Here is a 19685-nt window from a genome sequence, read left to right as displayed (position 1 = left end):
CCAGCAGTCTCCAGGAAGAGTAACACAATATATAGACAGGAAAGCAAAGGCACCACCATTGAAGAGAAAAATATTAATTTAGAATAATTTACAATGATTAAATGAAACAAGACAATGATTAGATGAAGAAAAAAAAAAACCTTTCTAGTGTAAAAAAAAAAGAGAGAGAGAAATAGAGTGGGCAGTAACAAATGAAAGCCACAAATAAATAGGCCCCCAATAGTGAGTGTTATTTTGTAAGTAGATGATTTCAGCTCTTATTATTTGGCAATTTAGAATGCAATTAGAATAATGAGTTGTATACATTAAAAGGTAGCACTCTGAAGTGATTTTTTTGAAGAGAAATTAAAAAGTATGGTTGGTGATGTATTTTATAAGATAGTTAATAACAATCTAATGGTTCTGCTGTTTGAAATTTAGATTTATTAAGTTCCTAGTTGGACACTGAATACAACAGTATACCAAGGCTAGTTCTACAAATTGTTTAAGAAACAGATTAGATAAATTTTATTTGAGGTAAGAATCAATATTTTTAGGATGTTAATTTGTCAAAAATAACCATTGTCAACATTATTCTGTTTATATTAAATTTCAAAAGCTAAAAGGAGTGAATAAGAGACTTCTTATCATCACAAGTGATTTTTAGCTTTAAAATAAAAAATAAATCTAAAAAAAAGCTCTTGAACTAAGCAGTGAAGAAGCTATTACCAAGGCCATGACCACTGTGGCCTAGGGTTATAAACCACTAAGAGATATTGCCAAATAAGCCAAATAAGCCATATATATATATATATATATATATATATATATATATATATATATATATATATATATATATATATATATATATATATATATATACATATATACACACAGATACATACATACATATAAATACACAGATACATACACACACACACACACACATATATATATATATATATATATATATATATACACAGATACATATATACATATACATACATACACATACATACATATACAAACATATACACATACATACATATACATATATACACATATACATATATTCATATACACATATATATATATATACATACATACATATATATATACATACATATATATATATACATACATATATATATATATACATACATACATATATATATACATACATACATATATATATACATACATACATATATATATACATACATACATATATACATACATATATATATACATACATATATATATACATACATATATATATACATACATATATATATACATACATATATATATACATACATATATATATATATACATACATATATATATATATACATACATATATATATACATACATATATATATACATACATACATATATATATATATACATACATATATATATATATACATACATATATATATACATACATATATATATACATACATATATATATACATACATATATATATATATATATATATATATATATATATATATATATATATATATATATATATATATATATATATATATATACATATCATTGGCAATAAATTTCTATAAAATGAAATGTGTTCATTTTTATGAAATCTACGAGTGAATTAGCAAACATTCAAGTTACTGCTACAGTGCCAAATAATGAAGGGTGAAGTGAGACAAAACACGGTCAAACATGCTTAACACAACAAATACAAATGGATGAAGGTGATTTCATTACAAGCAAATACCTTTATGGTTTAAAAAAAAAAGTTATTCAAACAAAACGAAGAGAAGCATTCACTGATGTGTTAAGTGTATTAAGGCATGTTAAATTGATACACTGATAAAAGCAGAAATAAGGGTGGATGGGAAATAACATTTAACAAAAGTGCTCAAGAACATTAAGTTAGTAGTAAAATTAAAAATAAAATGGATAAAGAATAAATTAGAAAACAAAAAATAAAAAAAAAAACTAATTTTATATTCATGCATCTAGCAACCTATTTAAAAAGAGCTGAATTCCATATGGACTATACAAAGCTTATGTGCTGGAGTTATTTTACATTAGAAAAAACTTTGTAATCTAGAAATGAAACTAACATGGGAAAAACAATAAGTACCTTATATATATAGTTTGTAACACTACCAACTTTCAAAATAACATTTTAGCCAATTGTAAAGAATAAGTTTCGGTTTCAGAATTCACTTAAGAATAACATTCTGTTTTTAATTTTGGAGAAAGCAAAGACGATATTCAGAGCAACTGAAATCGAATGAAGACTCATGAATATAAATCAAATACTATTTTGTCATAACATAGAGCATATATTTGTAGCTATCTCTAAATGGCTTGCTTGTGAGTGAGTGTCAATATGTTAAGTAGTACAACTTCAGATTTGTTGCTCATTTATTTAGGGGAGGCAACTTTACTAATATAGTTTTAAATAATTGACTCAAAGCTCTTTAAATTTACAACTTGCTGAAAATAAGGATCAAGAGAAAGAAAATAATAATAATAATAAACAGAAAAAGTTATATGATGAAATTTTACCTATTACATTTAATGAAATAGCTAATTTAACACAAAGTAAATTTAAAGTCTAACTAAATAAGATTGATTTTATAAAAGTTCAAAAAATATTTTTCAACTTTTAGGTTCCTTAATTAAATTTTAGAGCCTCTATGACTGGTGTGGAAGAAACCACAACTCATGAGTTGCAGCAACAGTAAGCAACACATCAAGATATTGGTTAATCTTCAAACTAGAGACTTAGTTTGAATACTTACGACAGAGTAGCTTCTGCTAAAGATATGCAAAGACAGGCTAGGTAGTGGTGTCAAACCAGGTGAATGAGTATTTATTGTTAAGAAAGTTATTGGGTTCTCTCCTTCACCCTGTTGATACTAATCCACCCTTGTTTCTATGATACAAATTCTGTTTTAAAAGTGGTCTAAATTCAAACCTTCCATCAAAATTTCATGTTAATTTATATTCCAAACACCGGTTTAATAAAGACAAAGTTATTTTAATAAATTCTGTATTACTTCAAAATTAGATTAAACAATGGTAGTGTATTTAAACAGAGATATGTTAACAAAATGGGTTAATAATGTATTAGCAGTGATGTACAGGACAAGATTGTTGCTCTTTGAATGCAATACGAAACAGAGTAAATGATTTTATTACAAAAACCTAAACATCTAAAATTATGACTATTTCATGGAAATCATTGAAGTTCAATAAAACATTATAAAGGAAAGAAGTTCACTAATTGTCCAGTCATTTCATTATTATATAAGAATGAAAATGGTATTAATTATATGTGTCTACATTTTTCCAAAGAAAGTGTTTGTCTGTAGATATGGAAAGTGTTAATGCATAGATATTTACTATTCAATCCTAATTTACCTACCGCTAGAGGGAAAAGGAATATTGTTTCAACAACACTGGTTGGCTTTAATAGATATTACTGAAGCCAGAATTTTAGATAATGCACTAAATTAATAGGTTTTAATTTATAAAAGCTAAGAAAATTTTTTCCTTCAGAGTTTAATAAAAGGAGAACTCTGAACTTTACATTCAAAACTGCTTAGTCCTTTTACCTATTTCATTCTTTTACATGCTACACCATTTAACTAATCTATAATATTACTAAATGTGGTAATCACAAAGTACTTTTAGATACTACTATGGTTTTATAAGATATAGTATGTAAATTCTTCCAAGATGCTTTTTAGTTCCTAATAAATCTGATTTTAGAGACAATTATAAAATACAAATCGGCCATGTGATTACTAAAAGCATTATTTGGAATCATTAAACACTTGCAATAATAAAAATTGGATTAGAAGCAAAGTGAAATTTAGCAGGGTTAAAATAAAAAGTTAAATAAACAAGCATTAGTATTATAAAGATATGGTTATAAGCAGGAAGGCAATAACATGTAACTTATTAGTTAAATAAAAAAGAACAAAATAAATGATGAGAGTGAGAAACAGTAAAAAGAGTTAGTTATGCATGTGTTGATATGTATATATATATATATATATATATATATATATATATACACACACACACATACACACACCTATATTGCAAACAATGATAAAAATGCAGATGAAGGCTTCTCTTATTTTGTTGACTAGGGCTAGGGTTAGTCTGTAGTCATATATTGATAGAGTAGGCAAAACCTTACCTTCTTCATTAACCAAGTCTTCTTGTGAGCCTTAAGTATGAAGAAATGATGATGGAGCTTTAACTTAATTTTTTTAAAGCATAGAATGAAATGGTTCAAAATAGTAATTTAAAATGAAATAAACAGTTGGAAATAAGTTTTGAATTTAATCCAGAACATTGATTCTTATATATTAAAAAAAGGTTTGCTAATTTCATGCACACTTCAACTTTTGTTTTATTAAAGAAAAAAAAATCCTTTCTTGTGGTTCCTTATTGGTATATAATATTTATCTTCCTTAAAATAGAAAAAAAAAATTAGAAAAATGTTTTCTGCTTATAAACTGCTTCAAATTTTTTTGAAGCTACAAAGCATTTTTGTCTTTGAAACTGATTTTACAGCTGAAAAATCAGTGGTGTACATCTTACAAATAGAGCCTGAATTGCAGGTATGATTAGAGACTATTTAGTTAACATGAATAGAGTTTTAACAAGAGAACTCAGAAGAAGCTTTATTTACATTATTTACATTCGACTGATATTTGTCCTCATCTTGTTTGTTGTTAACACAACGTTTCGGCTGATATACCCTCCAGCCTTCTTCAGGTGTCTTGGGGAAATTTCGAACTTGGGTTCTCATTCCTAAGGTATTTTTCGATGTTATTATTATTATTATTGTTATTGTTCAGATCACTGCTTGGAATCAAACTCGGAATCTTGGGGTTAGTAGCTCACGCTCTTAACCACTACGCCATATGCCCATGGGCATATGGTGTAGTGGTTAAGCGCTCTTATTGAAAAATACCTTAGGAATGAGAACTCAGGTTCGAAATTTCCTCAAGACACCTGAAGAAGGCTAGAGGGTATATCAGCCGAAACATTGTGTTAACAACAAACAAGATGAGGACAAATATCCGCTGAATGTAAATAATGTAAATGATGTACAGAATTCCTCATCTCTTAAATATAGAACTGGATCAGAAGAAGCTTGTTTTGGATTATGTATAACAAGTATTTAGTTACATTAACTTTATTGAGTTTGTTAGTTACTTGTAACCAGTAGCAGGTTATTAAAATTCATTAATTATTCTACATTTTACTAATATAAGTAGATTTTTTGTAACAATATCTACATTTACTAAACAGTCAAAACTGAAATTAAAACCTAGTAATTGTTCTCATTAAAGTGAGTACATCCGCATCAAATAAATTTGAAATACTCACTATGGATTAGACCCTCCAAGTTCCAGTCCAATCCAAAATGAATATATACTACGTAATTCCATTGAATATGTACATACAATAACATGAGTGCATGAATAGTGTAGCTGGTACTATTAAATTACCATGCAATTTTGTAAAATGAATTATTCAATTATATGTAATGAGTATAAAATGTAAACAGTAGTGGTATGCACCTCTTTCAGCAAGTTAATTTTCACAATTAAAAAAAAAAAAAATCAAGACAAGGAAAAACACTTGTAAATAATGCAAGCATGAAATAATAATATTACCTGATATTGCTTCATGCATAGACATATCATTAGTAATGGTTGGGAGGGAAATATTATTAAAATACAACTTCTAAAATAACATAAAGACATCAGATATTATTTTGAAAATGATATGAAATGAGAATGTGCTGAAAACATGGAATTTACCAATTTGTTTTCGTTTTTTTTAAAGACAAGAAAATTGAGGAATTCAATCAAAATAATCATAAAAAGATCCTAACTGAATCAATTAATTACTATTGATTGCATTTGGCTAAGTAAGGGTAAAGAGTAAGACCCCTTTTGGTTTTGAATAATCATGGGATTGGACATAGGAAGTTCCCCTCCGAAGCACAAGCCCAGGCAAGGTTGTTTATGGAAGATCAGTAGTCACCCATGCATACCAGCCACCCTACTCCACAAAACTGACGTTATCCAAGGGAAAGGCAAAGGTCGATACAGCTTAGTACCAATGATGTTCCAACTCATGTCTACAGATGAGTGAACAGGAGCAATGTGAAATAAAGTGTCTTGCTCAAGAACACAACACACAGCTCGGTTCAGGAATCAAACTCATAACCTCATGATTGTGAGCCTACACTCTAACCCCTGAGCCATGCACCTTGGCTATGTATGAATCAGATTAAAGTATTTCTGAATTAATGTCCCAACATGTCAATGTAGATATATAGAAATACATCTCAGTATGTCATCGAGCACATTAAATAAGTTTACTGACATCTATGTTGCTTCAAATCATAAAGTATATCACTGCATGGTCTCCTAGGCATGGCTTATCTGGAGCAATAGATATGAAGATCACATCTAGTTGTATATGCCATACAAATATTCAAGCAAGGCTAATTTGGAGTGAAACAACAACAGTTAACTTGAATAAATATATCTAAGAGTTATTTTATCTTACTTGTTTCAGTCATTAGACTATTGACATGCTGAGGCATGACTTTGAAGGGTTTTAGTCAAACAAATCAACCCCAGTATTTATTTTCAAGCCTCGTACTTATTCTATCAGCTTCTTTTTGATGAACTGTTAAGTTACAAGGGCATAAAGAAACCAACACTAGTTGTCAAGTGGTAGTGAGATACACAACCAATAGGCTTCTTTCAGTTTCCATCTACCAAATCCACTCACAAGGCTTTGGTCAGCCTGAAGCTATATTAGAAGACAGTTGCCCAAGGTGCATGCAGTATGACTGAATCTGAAACCATGTGGTTGGGCAACAAACTTCTTACTACACTGTCATGCCTGTGGCTGATTTCTTTCTCAAGACTAGGCTAACTCAGAAAGAACAGTATACATACAAACACACACATAATAGGGATCTTCTAGTTTCCAGTGATCAAGGCCTTGAGAGCTTTGGTTGGCCTGTACTATATTAGAATATACATGCTACACATTGGGTCAGAACTCAAATCATGGAAAGCAAACTTCTTTACCACACAATTATACTTGTCCATATATATATATATACACTCTCTCTCTTTCCTTTCCTGAGCGTCCAATAATACTATCCATATCACGTCCTCACTTTGTTGTGTTTTTGTTTTTTTGTTATTGTGTTTTTGAACTATATATATATATATATATATATATATATATATATATATATATAGTTTATTGTCCTATTAAAGTTCAACAAAAAAAACAAAAACTACTACTCCATCCAGTGTGAGATGAATATCATTTAATATACATAGTGTAAAGATATGAGCTACTAATCCATGAAACTATTAGTAGCTTGTATTTTTCAACTGTGTACATTAAACAACACACACACACACAAACACACACATACTGATTCCAGTCTTGGACAGTGACCATACCTGTGCCTATAAAAAATTTTTTTAGAAACAAAAGTGATGAAAATGAAATAAAAGTTATGAGTAAGAAAATTTTAATGAAAAATAACGATGTGTATGTATATTACATTGCTGTATTTACTTTATCAAAGTATTTCATCATCTATGAACTGGTTACTGACACCTTAAAGCATTCTGTGACAGAATGTCTGCGACTAGATTATAGATGTCCAATGAAAGTCTTTGATGCAAATGAATATCGTATTTTTATGAAATAATAATAAAAGCGAATACAGTAGTATATATGTGTTAAAAGTTATAATGCTTAACGCAATGAAATTGTTTTTTTATATATATATATATATATATATATATATATATATATATATATATATACACACATACACACATACATACATCATCATCATTGTTCAATGTCCATACATATATATATATATATATATATATATATATATATATATATATATATATGTATGTATGTAAAACAAGGAGATTTAAAATTGATCAGAAAGCAAAATTGTGTGAAAATGGTGGTAAAACTATATCCACTAAATGGACTTTTTGTCAAACAATAACTAAAGAAACAAGCATATTAAATTTTGTTTATATATTTCATAATAAGAAAGCTGGATAGAGAAAATTTGTTCTTTTATCATCTGAAATAAATTACTGTCACATGTAAGCAAGTTATTATAGAATTTTGATAAACTAAATAAAATGTTCAGAAATTTTACTCTACAAAATAAGTTGAGTTTGTGGAAAAGAGAAGCTATTCTTTAAGTATTTAAAAAATTTCACTTAGAAGTAATAGAACTAGGCTATTTCATTTCCTTCTTTCTAGCCATGCATCCACCTTTCTACACACATATATAGGTAAATTTTCAACATTTTGCAGAATGGCCAAGAAAATCTATTTTAACAGGATGCAATTCTCAGAGTGCCCACAGTAATGATAATAAATGATATAATGGTTAAACAGAAATGAAATTAATTACAAAAACATAATTGAAACTGCCTTGGTAATATATAGAGCAATTGAAATCCATGAAACCAAAATATTTCATCACTGAATAAATTTTCTATGAAAAGTAAAAATGGCTATAATTAAGTAAAATATAAAACAATAATAAAATAATCTTAAAGAGTATAAATTTAACCAAAGGTAGATGGTAGGTTTATTGGAATGAAGAACAGAGAAAAATAATCTGTGACTCAAGTAATATGACTAATATTTTTGAATGTGTAAATTCATAATAGATGAAATTAGGAAGAAAAAAGTTTAAAGTGACTTACCACTTTTGCTTGCAACTGTAGCATGCACAAGAAGAGCATCGACTGATCCACCTCTTATTTCTGGTCCCACTTCTGTCTAAAAAATAGAAACATGACAAATATGGAAAATTAGATGAGTCAGTAGTTATTGAGAAATATAAGAACGCCTGAAATCAAGTAATAAATAAGAGTTAAATACCTAACTATTAATTAGTGTCAATCTATATAGGAATGGAGAAACATTTTGAATTTGACATTTTCTCTCTGAGTATCTGTGTAGATACAAAAGAAAGGAAGGATACTAGATATCTAATGTGTGTATGATTTGAATGCAACTGAGGCACAGTTGCTATTATTAACACAAATAAAGAGCATTATAATTTCCAGTGTTAAAGTTGGACTATTTGTAACATAGCGAGTCTCTACAAATCTCATTTTAATCCAGTATAATTTTGTTTGTGAGCATACTATTTCCTCTCACAGACACATTGTACTGTTTACACAACACTTACCATTTAGTTGCATATGTAAATTTCAATGTATGTGTCCCAGACATGAACACTGACTGATGCTTTTAACATCCCACAATTTTCTCAGTTTTCCAATGCTCTATTTTTCATCTGATGGATCAGAGAAATAAGAGCAAGAAACTTATGAATTCACATTATTTTTTTTCCGTTTATCATCCAATACAATTTAAATATCTGTGTCTATATAGGTTATAGATATCTAAATTGGAGAAGAAGGGTGATGAGTGTATCAAGTTCTTATTCTAGTGTAGAAATAGAGAATGCAATACTTACTGGTCTTTTTCTGATCAATTGATCAGAAACATCCACATCATCTAATGGTTTCAATTCTATAAAGTCTGAGTCAGCATCTTTAAGGATTTCCGATTTTGGAGATACGGATTTATCATTTTTTTTCGTCTGTTCACTAACTTCAGCAGGGGCTGATGACCGCTTCAGTTCCCTATAAGACAATTGATTTCTATGAAGGTTTGAATAACAAAAGTAATCTTTATATATAAAAATGAATGTATGTATTGCTGAATATTCTAAGTTGTAAAATCAGTTTTTCACCTGGATAACTGAAATTTTGTAATGAGGTAATTTCCTTCTAATTTTTAATAGTCAAGTATATGTCAAAATTCTATGTGGCGCAAAACTTGACATTGACAAAAGTATATGTACACTGGATGTATAATAATTAATTAGCACGTTATTTAAGGCAACTACCTCTTTGTCCACTGGTTGCGAAACATATGTACATATACATAGGTTTTCTGAGATGAAAAAGTTAAATAAGTAAAAAAAGAGTTTGACTCTAAAGCCCCATTGTATGACTATAACATTAACATAGTTATACTAATGATTAAGTGTATATTGTATTTTACTTACATTTCAGGAGTTGTAGGTGGAACAACTGGCGGTTCTATCATACTAGCAGATTTTTCTCGAACTACTTCTGCAGGACCTTCAATTGAGGCATCTGATTGGCTGGATATTGTAGATGCTTGGCTCTGTCTGTTAGAAGACTAATTACAAAAATGGTTTGTTAATATAATTGAATGAATCAAGTGAATGAGCTGAGAGAAAATAGACAAAAATGGTATCAGATGTAGAATGCTTGATAGTTGAAGACATTGGTATGGATGCTAAATGGGTACAGTACTAGGAGAAATCCAAGTAGAAGGAAACTGTGGAAGAGAAAGATCAAGGAAGACATGCATGGGCAGAAATAGTGAAATTTAATTTCAGGATGTCAAACCTCATAGAGAAGATGATAAATGAACCCAATAAATGGTAAAATGCTGTTGGAAAGTATAATCAGGACTCAATTTTGGCAGGCCCTTTCTTGAAAATATTTTATAAATGATGTTTTTGCTTGCCATTCATAGTCTTCATCATCAGCAAATTAATTTAAAATTTGATTGATATATTTAGATCCTTATGAGAATTCACCAGCTAGTATTAACACACACACACACACATACAAAAAGTTTTGCTACTCTTGTGCTTTCGATTAAATTCACAAATAATCATAATTTTGACTGGTTTCATAAAGCTATAACTTGTTTTATTTATTTATAACTTAGTATTTTGTATACAACTTAAAATGCTCTTATGTAAGTCTATTAAAGAATTTTTGCCTCATAACTTCTCTAAAAATTTGAAATATAAGGTTATTTAAATTTTGTTAAAAATATCACCATATAAAATGAATTATTAGCTAATAATATATCATATCATGCAGCTTGTGTCAAAGACTATTCAACTGCTCTTGTGTTAGTGCTACAAGAAAATGCACCAACATACTCAGTAAAGGGGTTGGCAATAGGAAGGGCATCCAACAGTAGAATCCAAGTCAAATGACATGTATTAGCACCAATCTATGAAAACAGTGACTTCCAATAAATAAAGACCATCATGGGTTGGAGTAAGTCCAATCCATGCCAGCATGGAAGGCAATGATAACTGGTGGTGTTTTATTTGAAAAACATTGTTTTCTTAGAAAATACTAATAACTCTAGGAAACATGCTTGTAACAGAGATGTTTGTAGTTCATTTTAAACAGCAATGCAGCACCTGAATCACTCTCTGCCAATAATCCAGACTCTAATCTTGTGTTTATAAGACTCAGGTTGATTTTCTGGGACATATTTTTGTTATAAGAGTGCCTTATATTCTAATCTCCATATAAAAATTTATATATCTATATATCAGTGTTAATTCATATACATTTTTTATCATTCCAGCTGGTTATATATTTTTACAAACTTAACTGGGTTATTCTAGAATAATGTCATTCATACATCCAACACACATTCTGACACATAATTAATATTACTACTTCATGAATGGTCTATGAAAGTTTTAAGTATTAATCATTTTGCCATTTTCACTATTAACTCTCAATTTTTAATGTTTTTTTTTTTTTTTAGTTCCTTCTTCTGCTCATGCATTAAACTTGATATCTCAGTTAATTCATAAACAAGTTTCCTGGAGCACTTGGTCCTCAAGACTCATAGATCAAGAGTCAAATTTGAAGATCAAGAAGGCAGCAGTTAATGATGGTAAAATGACATGGAAACATTATTTTATTTGGTGTAGACTGCTATTAATTATATCGATGTTTATGTAATAGTATAAATTTGATCAGATTTATATCCCTTCTGAGAGTTACCTCTCTTACTATGGATTTAAACATGTATTTTACACTGCTATATACAAACACACACGTGGACTGCAGTTTTGATCTACTATATTTCACTACTAAGAGAGTGGTCAGCCTGAAGCTATGATAGATGACCCTTACCCAATATGCAATGCAGTAGGATGAAAATCTGGAATCACATGGTTATAAAGAAAACTTTTACCAAACAGTATATATATATATATATTAAACAAAAATAGAATTACAAACAATTTTCTCAGTGGTGTTTTGTGCGTGTTAAATATTCAAAATGTCCAGTTATTTTCTGGAATACTTACTCGTCCCAATTTAGCTGGAAGTGCAGGAGGAGTTCCCATATTTTCAGCTGAGCCAATGCCAGACGTATTATCTGAACTTCCACTAGAGATATCAGAGATGACACTGATAGTATTAGATCGAGGATATATTGACCTATGTAACTCTTTCTGGTGATGTTTCCATTCAGCCTCGAAGAAGTTAAGTGATCGGCGAGATATGTGCGCTAATTCTGTAGCATTAGGCTGCACACAGGAGCCAAATGTTTGCATATACGTTTGAACTGGAAAACAGACGTAAAAGGGAATTACATTAATGAGGAAATCAAAGATTTGTTATTACTAAGACAAAAATTATTTTATTAATTCTATACAAAATGAATGCCAAAATAGTGATAAAATTTGTTGGTGAAAAAAATAAAGGGAATGAAAAGAAATTTAATAGGATTCTAAAAGCTTTAAGATCCCCCCCCCCTAAAAAAACAAAACAATTTTGAATACTGAAAGGGGGATGAAATGAAATTTGGACCCTACCGAAGATAACAGCAAATGAAAATCTATTTGATGATATTTATTTTAACTTTATATAAAATGTAATCAATCCCAAATAATTTAGCTTCAAAGTAAATTTGTTGCCTTATTAGTTTACTGTTAAAAATAATGTTCTGATACAATACATGCATGAGTATATATAACTGTTTGCTTGTTATTTGATTTATTCATCAGATGTCACTAAATTAGCTCAGTAGACTGTTGAAAGCTTCAGTAGGTTACTAAAATTCTAGCATGGAAAGCGGACGTTAAACGATGATGATGATGATGATGATATATATATATACACACATATATACGACAGGCTTCTTTCAGTTTCTGTCTACCAAATCCACTCACAAGGCTTTGGTTGGCCCAAGGCTATAGTAGAAGACATGTGTCCAAGGTGCCACGCAGTGGGAATGAACCCGGATCCATGTGGTTGGTAAGCAAGCTACTTACCACACAGCCACTCCTGTATTTTATGCACAGAACTTCAAGTGAAATTAACAATTGGTGGTGAAAGTGGTGATACACTGATATGAGTTCACAATAACTAATTCCATTAGTCCATTGTGAGAATAAACATCATTGCAGTTACATTTTGAAGGTGAAAGTGCAGTGAAAGACAAAAAGTAAATCACCTTTCTGTCTTTTCAGGCAATAGGTGTAAAGTAATGGTGATTCAGAAGAAGGAACAGAAAACGTTAATGTGGGTGTGATGTGAAATAGAAATAAGGTAGCAAATTAATAACAACAAAATAGCAATTTGTCATGTTATTAATTTTGTTTAGCAATATTTTTGGTTATCTATAATCCTTCAGTAAAAGTCAATGAAACTTTAGTTTTTCCAAGATGAAAACTGTTTTACTTATCTGGTGAGGTCATCAGTTTCCCATAACCCAAACTCTTCTTTTTAATTCCATCTTCATATAGTAAAAAAGAAGCCCAATAAATTTTAGTATATAAATATATTTTAATAAGTATCTTGTGTTTTGTTATTTCTTAATATAAAGTATAATTCTTTATCCTACTTTTTTTAATTTGGAGATTCTAAATTTGGAGAAGTATTGTAACATTACAAAAATGTAGAAAAACAATTTGAAACCACATACTATGTTTCTTCTTTGGTGGTAATGGTGGTGGTCCATGCTGATGTAAACTCTCCAAACTTGAATGACTGATACCAGATGAGAATTCTGAACTGGATATGGTTTCTTGTGAACTTTGTGAGAAGAAATAAGAGCTGGATTTATGAGAGTGAAAGTGTGAGAAGGATGGCATGCCACTGGCCATAGCACTGTTGAAATGAGAGACCATGCGCGTATTCAGGCTACTGCTACTGCTACAAGAAGTGCTGTGACTGCTCATGTGACTGATGGTTTGGCTCATGCCAGTAGTATTAGCACATATCCCCACCAAGCCACTGACCGGTAAGCCCCCAGAACCTTCTCCCAGTGGTACATTGTCATAATGTGATGGGAAGCGGGGCGATTTTGAACCCTTTGCAGGCACAGGAGGTGGAACTTCCTTGATGCTTGTTGTTAGCTGGTTGATCTTTTTGGTCAGCTGGTTAATTTCATCAACAGCAAGAGCATATTCAACACTGCTTTCCATTGTAGCACTCCTGCAATTAAACATTTGATATAAACATATGAAATTTTGATATTTCAGATTAAAATTTTGTAACTAGAAAAGAGGGGGGGAAAAAAAGGACAAAATATTTTGAAAAATAGCTAAAAAAATTTACTAAGATTCAAAGAAAGTTTTAAAATTTGTGAAATTATATTTATATGTATTTACAATTTCAAAGTTAAAAAGAAAAATATCATCAATAAACATAGTTTATTCAATACAATATTGTTTGCTTAATGCAGTTGGCAAATGGATTCATTTTATAATACTTTAAATTGAGCTATATTGATTCACAGATGAATGGTGCGAGATTGTTTTCCCTATAGAAGTAAGTTAAATTTACATATGGAAATAAAATTATGTAGAAATAAGAATGAAACCTAACCTTGAATCTGAAGATGCATAAGAAAAACTATTAGTTCTACTACTTCGATTACTACTGCTAAGTAAATCATCCATTGATTGGTTGAGACCAGAACCAATACTGCTGGCGGGAGAGCGACTTAAAGGGGAACAACTGCGTGGCGATTGACTGGATGGAGTTACTAGTCCTGAGCTATTGCTACAACCACCTAGAGAATGGTCTTGAGATGGACTAGGAAAAAGCATGCTACTAAGTGGGGATTGGCTTGAAGAAGAGTGGCCATTGCTATCTCCTTTGCTGCTTCCCATCATGTTTAAGGTGGTGGCACTTGAGATGCGCTGCTTTTCCGGAAGAGGAGGAGGAGTTTCAAGCTCACTCTCTTCAGTTGAAGATTTGCTCATCATTCTATAAAAGATAAAAATGGAGAAAAAAAGTTAAACACAATTGACAATATTTGTTACGGATGGTATAAGCACAACACCTATTTATTATCAATAAAATTATAAGAAGATTTGATAAAATATTATTACATGCAAAATGTCTTAAGTTTTTTAAATCAGTTTGAAATACTAGATACTTTATACAAGAACACTTGAATAATCAAAGCTTTAAAAGAATATTTCTTATTAATTCATAAATAAAAGAATAATTCATTATTTATGAGTCTTTTGATAAAAATATCAAACATTCTAAAACAGTTTTCAACAGAATAAGCAAAAATTAATATTTTAGTACTTAAAAAAACTAAACAGTAGTGATATTAAATGATTAAAACCATAATTATTATGAATAACAAATATATTTTAAAATTAAAAGGAAGACCAAAAAAAAAAAAAAAATTCATCATGCTTTGGTAGAATATATTTATATTGTGAACATCAAAATCATTTACTTTCTCAAAACTAATTAACATCTTTTATTCTTTATTTTCTTAATTCTATTTTTAACAAATATATATTTTCAAGGTGAATCATGGAAATGTTAGCGTGTTATGTTTCTGAAATGCTATATATCCTTGCATCATTGAAGTCATTTTAGTTACTTAAGAATACATAAAAACTGTTTAATTCACATTATTACTTAATAATCTATTATGAAATATCAAAAGATTTTGTAGCATTTCTGTATTCTTTTTCTTGTTATATGTTGGTGATTATCACTCCTCACAGTATTTACTGAATACACAAAGAAAAGCTTATTTTAAATATGAATCAATGAATGACTGTATGTGTGTGTGTGTGTGTGTGTGTGTGTGTGTGTGTGCGTGTGCATGCAAAAGCATAATTATTTCAGAAATAACTGTCAACTGAAGTGTTAATGCCAAAAAATACATGCATAGCTATCAAGTTTAAAACTAAAAATCATGAACAAATATGTGCTTTAAAATATCATTGTGTAATTCTGTGTCTATGAGCAGGGTTCACATACATATACAAGCACACATAAACCCATTTGGAATGGCATAGCTTTTCCTTTTAGTCTCATAAGATAAAGTTCCACTTCTGATTATGTAAAAAGATAAACCTATTTAGAAAAGGCCACATATTCATTAAAAAAAATTACACGCTCACTGTTCATTTGTTGATAGGCACAGCAAATTAAAGCACCTAATACATTTGAGAGTTATGAATATTTCATAATCAGAATCTTAAATGTTCATTGGCAATGACTTAAGTTTCATGTTCCAGGGAAGATACTTAATTAAGCTTGGCTCAGCTACTATCACTACCCATTTCAATAATCAGGTTGTCTTGTCTCATCTATGATGGAACATGAAATTTAGGTTCTCAATAAACATTTAGGATACTGTATATTTTGTGAATCATATATGTAAGAGCATATGGGCATGAAACAAATATAGTGAAATCAAAGCTAAGCTATACACAGAACATCAATTTTCCAGCATCCTTGGTTTCAGACCCATGATGGGTTATCCATTTTGTTAGATTAAAAGAGGCTACATATTAGTAATTTTGAGTAAATTCCCACTTTTATTTATCAAAATCATGTTATAAAGATAGAAACAGTCTTCCAAACCTTCATCTATAATGAAGGTGCAAATATTTAAAACAAATTCTAATGTCACATGCTAACCTTCTAACCATAGGCCCTTCATCAGACACTCTCTTGAAATGTAACTGTAAAGGGCATATATTTACTTTTCCCTCTTTCATACTCTCACACTGTATTCTCTGCAGTGAAGCTATCGATTTACTTACTCTTCACAATGAGATGGTCCTTAGGGAGCTAGCAAATAGTGTTAGATTTGGTTTTAAACAATTGCACCATCATATTTATAGTTAGTGGTAGTCAGAGTTTTTCTACCTTCATGATATGCTACCAGTAGATAAACAAATGTTTGTCATGTTGAAAAATGTAATAATGGTCATGAGAAATTTAAGTATCCTCACATAAAAAGAGATTAAAAAAGGTGCCACAAGATTTTTGGTTTCTAGAAAACAGATAGAGTATGACTGGAGTATACAGAAATTGAAACTCTATGTATTGTTAAAGAATACCAACATATGTTTCCACATACTTTCAACAACCAAAGTAATGTAGAATAAAGTGTTCTTTCCAAGAACCTAACGATGCACTTGGAGTCAACTGAACTCATAACTCCAGTAAATATTTCAATTCTTCATTTGCCTCTATACTTAAATAACAACCCTCATTTCACTCCCTTTTATTTTGCTTCAAAAGAGCTATAACAGAAAATAAGCAATACCTTACACACCAAAGATAATGATTTTTCTTTTAAATGCTTCTGTTAACAAATATTTAGAATTCTATAGTTGTTTGACTTGCTCAGCCGTCTTATATACTGTATTACTAATAGTATATTAAGGTTGGAGGCTTAAACTTTCAAGCATAATATAACCAAAATCACAATCCTACTTACTCTCCTAAGCTATGACCATTTTATCAAATAAATCTCAGTATAAATATCAACTGCCAAGAATAGTCACGTTAAAAAACAAATATTTACTTTCAGATAGATAACTCTCCAATCATCTGTTGTAAATATTTTTTAAAAGATGAAATGGCAGGATATTCATAAAGTTTATGAAAAAATATACACAAGCTGTCTGTATGGGGAGGTGTACATGAGCTTGTATGTAAAAGACAGTTGTGCTACAGTTAGATTTCCTTACCCTCCCTGTTAAAAAAAAAAAAAAATCCAAAAATTTTGCAAGTTTATATTGATAGGCATGAATCAAATTATAAACTAATAGAAAATTTGCTGAAGAATTAATGAGGAGTTTTCAATAGTATTGCATGACAGTTTTAATCTATGCTCCAAATCCCAGCTGCTAAAAAAATATGACTGTATTTCTACTAAATCATAATAACTATTAGGAATTATTTTATATAATTTTCTTTGACAGCATTTGTTGGATAAAGTGTGAATGCACTGGCATTAATTATTTCAAAGTTATAACATTTCAGTAGATCATCATTTTATGGATGATTAATAGATCCTTATACAAATAACTTTTGTTCTGTATGCTATCTTAATGGAATAATCTTAAGCTCTTGCTATGAATATAACCAAATAGATTTATGCTAGGCAAAAAGTTTCAATATAAGTTTGGATTTCTGCTGAACAAATTCAATAATCTTTGTGCAAGTTTACTTTTAAACAGAGTAAGATAAATTAATATCAGACTACTGATAAATGTAAGATTTAGAGGATTTAAAGTTGGTGATTCTACTTTTAACAGTCTGATACTTTATTTAGTCTAATTACTTATATCCAAATGTTCCCTAGTTTCTCTGGATTGTTTACAGTGGCTTCTTAGTAAGGAGGGAAGCAATGTATTGATAAAAAAAAGCTTTTGTAGACTAGCTGCTGCTCACTGATGAACACTATTTTCCTATGATAATATCCTAAACTAAACTATCTGAACTTGTGTACTCCTTAAGTTAATTTTCTTCCAAATACTCCAAGCGTATTAAAGGTTAGTATTGTAAATTTGACAAATCCTTAAGTTATGTGAACCAAACTGTAAACTATATTATAGGAACTTTACAGAATAGAGCTTGACATTTTCAATTTAAGATGTATGTAAACAATGCTAATATAGATAGAAAAAAATAAAATAAAAGGATTTCAACGGAAAAGGGCCAAATAGTAATGTCCTCTTAGAATAATGATTAGCATGTCTAGTATTAACCATATAGTTCGAGTATTGGGAAAACATTTCCAGACTTTTTTCTTTCCATTGATTTATACTGCTTAAATATAATTTTCAGTAATTGCAGTAATATAAATAGCTCTGTTCTTTATTGTTAACAATAAACTTTCAAAGAACAATTTGGAGGTGTGGCTGTGTGATAAGAAGTTTACTTCTCAGCCACATGGTTCTGAATTCAGTAGTACTATGTGGCATCTTGGGCTGACCAAAGCCTTGTGAGTGGATTCGGTAGACAGAAATTGAAAGAAGCCTGTTGTGTATGTGAGTACGGATGTGCATGCGTGTGTGTGTATTTTTCTCACCACTGCTTGACAACTGGCGTTGGTTTGTTTATGTCCATGTAACTTATCAATTCAGCAAAAAGAGTTTGATAGAATATGTACCAGGCTTAAAAAAAAATATTGGGTTTGATTTGTTCAACTAAACCCTTCAAGGCAGTGCCACAGCATGACCACAGTCTAATGACAGAAACAAGTAAAAGAGAAAAGATAAAAAGAACCTCTATGAGAACAACTACTTTCCTACTGGTCTTATCAGGAAGAAAACAAACCATAAACATGAATCTCTTGGATGATAATCATTATTTATGAAAATAAGTCTCTTAAGGTCATTGGAGTTTCTATGAAATTTTTGAATACTTATATCATCTGGTTTATATCTTCCATCAGAAGAACAATTTCAGGCTTGTCATTACTGTAAATGACAGAGTATTTGATGGGTATAGT

General features: G+C 29.9%; 1 protein-coding gene across 15 annotated transcripts in view; it reads right to left on the bottom strand.

Moving 5' to 3' along the window:
- The window catches only part of LOC106880457 (rap guanine nucleotide exchange factor 1), a 187620-nt gene that overhangs the window by 20836 nt on the left and 147099 nt on the right, over window positions 1-19685 (bottom strand). For 8 of the 15 annotated variants that reach the window (XM_052972635.2, XM_052972647.2, XM_052972659.2 and 5 more), the window contains 7 exons: window positions 14783-15166; window positions 13878-14389; window positions 12256-12515; window positions 10162-10298; window positions 9565-9733; window positions 8783-8858; window positions 4177-4206 (listed from right to left, as the gene is read on the bottom strand). In XM_052972635.2, coding sequence (XP_052828595.1) covers window positions 4177-4206; window positions 8783-8858; window positions 9565-9733; window positions 10162-10298; window positions 12256-12515; window positions 13878-14389; window positions 14783-15166 — 1568 coding nt within the window. The remainder of the gene's footprint in view (window positions 1-4176; window positions 4207-8782; window positions 8859-9564; window positions 9734-10161; window positions 10299-12255; window positions 12516-13877; window positions 14390-14782; window positions 15167-19685) is intronic. The other 7 variants (XM_052972641.2, XM_089362057.1, XM_089362199.1 and 4 more) reach the window with 1 other exon arrangement.

The sequence above is a fragment of the Octopus bimaculoides genome, chromosome 1 (genome assembly GCF_046866305.1).
Source record: "Octopus bimaculoides isolate indiv1 chromosome 1, ASM4686630v1, whole genome shotgun sequence".
Taxonomy (NCBI): domain Eukaryota; kingdom Metazoa; phylum Mollusca; class Cephalopoda; order Octopoda; family Octopodidae; genus Octopus; species Octopus bimaculoides.
Note: the sequence above shows the minus strand (reverse complement) of the source record. Positions and strands in the feature narration are given on the sequence as shown.